The following is a 3,995-nucleotide window of genomic DNA, read 5'->3' as shown; positions in this document are numbered from 1 at the left end:
ATCCACAATGAAGGTGGGCCTTACATGATGGACTACCCACATCCAATGTACGACATGATCGAGGGCCCACATCCAAGGTGGGCATTGCATGATGGATAGCCGACATCGAAGGTGGGCCTCATAAGGTAAATGGTCCACATTGAAGGTATGCCCCACATGTTGAAGGCACATGGCTAATTGGGCCCAATATAATGAATAGTTCACATCAAAGGTTAGCCTCAGATGATGAACGGTGGATATTAAGGGCGGACCAAATAAAATTAAGGGATAAATACTTATATGATGCTGGAAACCAAACATAATTTTCTAATGTTTTACTAATAAATATATTTATTTACCAAATATACTAAATATATTAATCCATTCAACAAGTAGAAACCAAAATAAGGTTTTTTTTTTTTAAACACACCCACACACTCACCTACACCATGTGTGCACTCATCCCTGGTATCAATGTTGAAACAGAGAGAGAGTCTACCACTGAGCCTTAAAACTGGTCCCAATAAGTTACTTGAGGTATAAGTATATTATATAAAGTAACTAATGATCAACTTATGATCCTAATGCACCCTTACAAAATCAAAGAAGAGAAAACTTATTATTTAATTGCTCGCTATATCTAGTCATCTCGTCGAATCGGACTAAATTCAGTTTTGGATGATCTAAGTTGGACAAATGAGTGTGGGAAACTGCCACTTGTTCTAATTTTATTAAACTAAGTGATTAAGTAACTTTCACTAAAATAGTTATTTATAATTGGTTATAAATCAAGCTTACTTATCATTTCAACTAGACTATGCGAAGTCCTCCCCGACATCATCTTTCCCGAACAAGGAGCCCTTGTGAAGGGCAAATCTATAGCGGAAAGCATTGCGCTAGCTCAGGAATAGGCAGGGATCTAAACAAGAAATCTCGTGTGGGTAATCTTATCTTAAAGTTGGACTTGGAGAAAGCCTACGGCAGGCTGGACTGGAATTTCCTAAAGCAAGTCCTGCTCAAATGCGGTTTCAGTATTCCCTGGGTTCAAATGGTAGAAAAGTGTTGGAGCAACGCTTGGTTCTCGATTCTCATCAACGAAGAAGCCGCGGGCTTTTTCAAGTCTGCTAGAGGCATTCGCCAGGGGAACCCCCTGTCTCCCAGTCTTTTCATCCTAGCGGTGGAGGTGCTTAGTAGGGGTTTGAATCTTTTATTGCTTCAAAGAAAATGTGCTCCTTTCAGCCTCAGGCGAGGTTGCAAGCAAATTTCACACCTCCTCTATGCTGACGACACATTGGTCTTCACCAATGGTTCCATCAGGTCCTTTAGGGCGCTCCTGGCCTTTCTGGATTCTTACCAGTGGGCCTCGGGCCAAAGAATCAACCTTGCTAAAAGTGCTCTATTTTATTCTAACAAAATCACGCCATCTAGAATCAGGGTCATTGTAAGAACTTTGGGGATTTCTAACTGTCAATCTAGCTTGACTTACCTTGGGGTACCGATTGCTTTTGGCAGGGTTAAACCGAGTGCTTTCACCCCTCTAATCAGTAAGATTGAGGGCCACATCAACGGTTGGTGCGCCCGCTGTTTGTCCCAGGCAGGCAGGTTGGTCCTCATGCGGCATATTCTCGGTAGCATCCCTGTCCACTCTCTTGCTGCTACCCTTATTCCGAAGCGTGTGCTGTCAGCTCTGGAGCGGCGCTTTGCAGATTTCCTATGGGACTGGTCCGAAGGTAAGAAGAAGCTCCATTGGGTTCGTTGGCAATCGGTCAGCCTTCCGAAGTCTGAGGGAGGCCTGGGCATTCGGCTGCTGTCAGATTTTATGCAAGCTCTCAGGTTGAAGCTTGCCTGGGCGTTCAGTTGTAATGAAAAGGCCAGCCTTTGGAAGGACTTCATGCGCTCCAAGTACCACTCGATCCCCTCTGCTCTGAACCACTCCATGCCCTCTGCTGTCATCTCCCCGTTGTCGAAGCAGATCCTCCAGTTACTGCCCTTGCTGGATCGCCAAGCTCGCTGGCTTATTGGTCAGGGCTACTGCAGCTTCTGGCTCAACAATTGGACGAGTCTGGGGCCATTGATCCATCTTGCGTCACACCAGGTTCCTCAGATCCTCCTTGACACCAAAGTCAATCAAGTCCTTGGGACGGCTGGGCTACTCCCCCCTTCCTCCGTGTATGAGTTCTTGCCCCAAAGCATTGTCGATTTTTTCTTTCAAGTCGGTTTCTTCATCTTAGACAGCCAGGACACCCATATTTGGCCTCTCACTCCTAGCGGTGTTTTCTTTGTCAGCTCAGCCTGGAGCCTTTGCAAGCTCAGCCACCCGCGCAAAGAGTGGTCTCGTTGGGTTTGGCATGCCGGTCTGCCCCCCAGAATATCTATGTTAGTCTGGAGGCTACTGCACAAGGCTGTTCCTGTGGATGCTGAAGTCCAGAAACAGTGTGTTTGTCTCGCTTCCTGCTGTAGTTGCGACCCTGCTATCTCTCCTGCTTGTTGGTCGGTAGAATCGCTGGACCATGTCTTCGTTAGCAGCCCACGGGCGTCGTCGGTTTGGGCACATTTTTGCACTATTTTTGGGCTTCAACCGAACACGTATACATCAGTGGAGGGAATGCTGGCTGCCTGGTGGAACCCCAGTCACGGATTTGTCAGATCTTCGCCTCTCCAGAAGATTACTCCCTGCATTATCCTCTGGCAAATCTGGAAAGCCCGCAGCGCTGCCAGATTTGATGGTAATCAGATCCAAGCGTCATCCATCCAGACCATTACCACTCGATGCCTTGCCTCTCTTGCTCGCCATTTCCCTAATTTGCTTGACTCGCCCCCTAGATGTGCGGCTTTCGCTGATTTGGGATTTCGTCCGTCTAACAGTTCCGTTTCATCTGTTTCCGTCATCCGATGGAAGAAGCCTACTTAGGGCTGGGCCAAGATAAACGTCGATGGATCGGCCAGAGGGAACCTGAGGCCCTTTGGCGGTGGCGGCATCTGCAGAGACGACAGGCGTAAATTCATTTTTGCTTTCAAGTCCGGCTATGGGATTGCTTCCAACATTTATGCGGAATTGCGAGCTATCCATGAAGGTTTGTCCCACTGCGCCCAGCTCGGCCTTCAACGCATTGAAGTAGAATCGGATGCCAGGCTCGTTGTAGATTTTCTGAATGGAAAGGTGAAGCCTAGCTGGAAGTGGTCCTTCTGGGTGGCCAGGATCCTGCGGTTTGCATCGTCCGGTCAGGTGAAATTTTCTCACATTCTTAGAGAAGGGAATGAACCGGCTGATGGTTTGGCGAGATTGGCCAGCAACTCCCAAGTGAATTCTCTGATTAAACAGTTTTCTCTCCTTCCTCGGCGTATCAGAAGCAACATTTTCCTTGACAAGGTTGGGCTTAGGGCTCTGACAGTTCGCCATTTGGTTTCCCCTGACAGTTGTTTGCTGCATTAGTAATCTTTGTCTCTGTTTTTCGGCGCTCTCTGTTTCGTCCTGTACCTAGTGTCTTTATGATAGGCTTCCTCCCTTTCCTTTTATCAAGAGGAAGCCGGAATGCCTTGCATTTTCTTTTGTTGGAGGTAAATTTCTCTCTTATCAATATGACAGAACTTAAATAAATAAATAAATAAAAATAAATAATAATAACTGTTGATGCAAATGTCTGGTTCGTCCTCCTAGACCCTTGTATGCCTGCACAGAAAGAGGACAAAGGAGACCCTGGCTCGAGCAGCGGACCCTCCGATGCCAAAGTCAGGCCTGGACTCTGGGTCTAAATGTATTGAAAGGTTTTTAGAAGAAATTTTTTCGTACCTCTCAAGGTGTCAGGGATCCTTCTTTTATAGCTGCTGGGGCCTTAGTCGCACAAGGATTTTCCTCCTGATATTGAGCGCGGGATCTTCTCCTGGTATCACGGAGATAGGATCGTGCCCATCTTGAGCTTTCATCCGATCCCGTGAGCTTCGGGGTCGGAGATCTTATCCCAAGATATCCGGGATGAGGCCCGACTTAGCGACGGTCGATCTGGCAAGGTGGTCCG

General features: G+C 47.2%; 1 protein-coding gene across 1 annotated transcript; it reads left to right on the top strand.

Moving 5' to 3' along the window:
• Positions 1-796: 796 nt before the first annotated feature.
• On the top strand, positions 797-2,890 carry LOC131244104 (uncharacterized). The gene has a single exon (XM_058243762.1). It carries the CDS (start codon positions 797-799, stop codon positions 2,888-2,890), a length of 2,094 nt encoding a protein of 697 aa, XP_058099745.1.
• Positions 2,891-3,995: the final 1,105 nt, after the last annotated feature.

This window comes from Magnolia sinica, chromosome 4, assembly GCF_029962835.1.
Source record: "Magnolia sinica isolate HGM2019 chromosome 4, MsV1, whole genome shotgun sequence".
Classification (NCBI taxonomy): domain Eukaryota; kingdom Viridiplantae; phylum Streptophyta; class Magnoliopsida; order Magnoliales; family Magnoliaceae; genus Magnolia; species Magnolia sinica.
Note: the sequence above shows the minus strand (reverse complement) of the source record. Positions and strands in the feature narration are given on the sequence as shown.

What these genes read in the sequence shown, in the direction of transcription:
- LOC131244104 (XM_058243762.1), top strand. Translation starts at nt 797, where the DNA reads ATGCGAAGTCCTCCCCGACATCATCTTTCCCGAACAAGGAGCCCTTGT.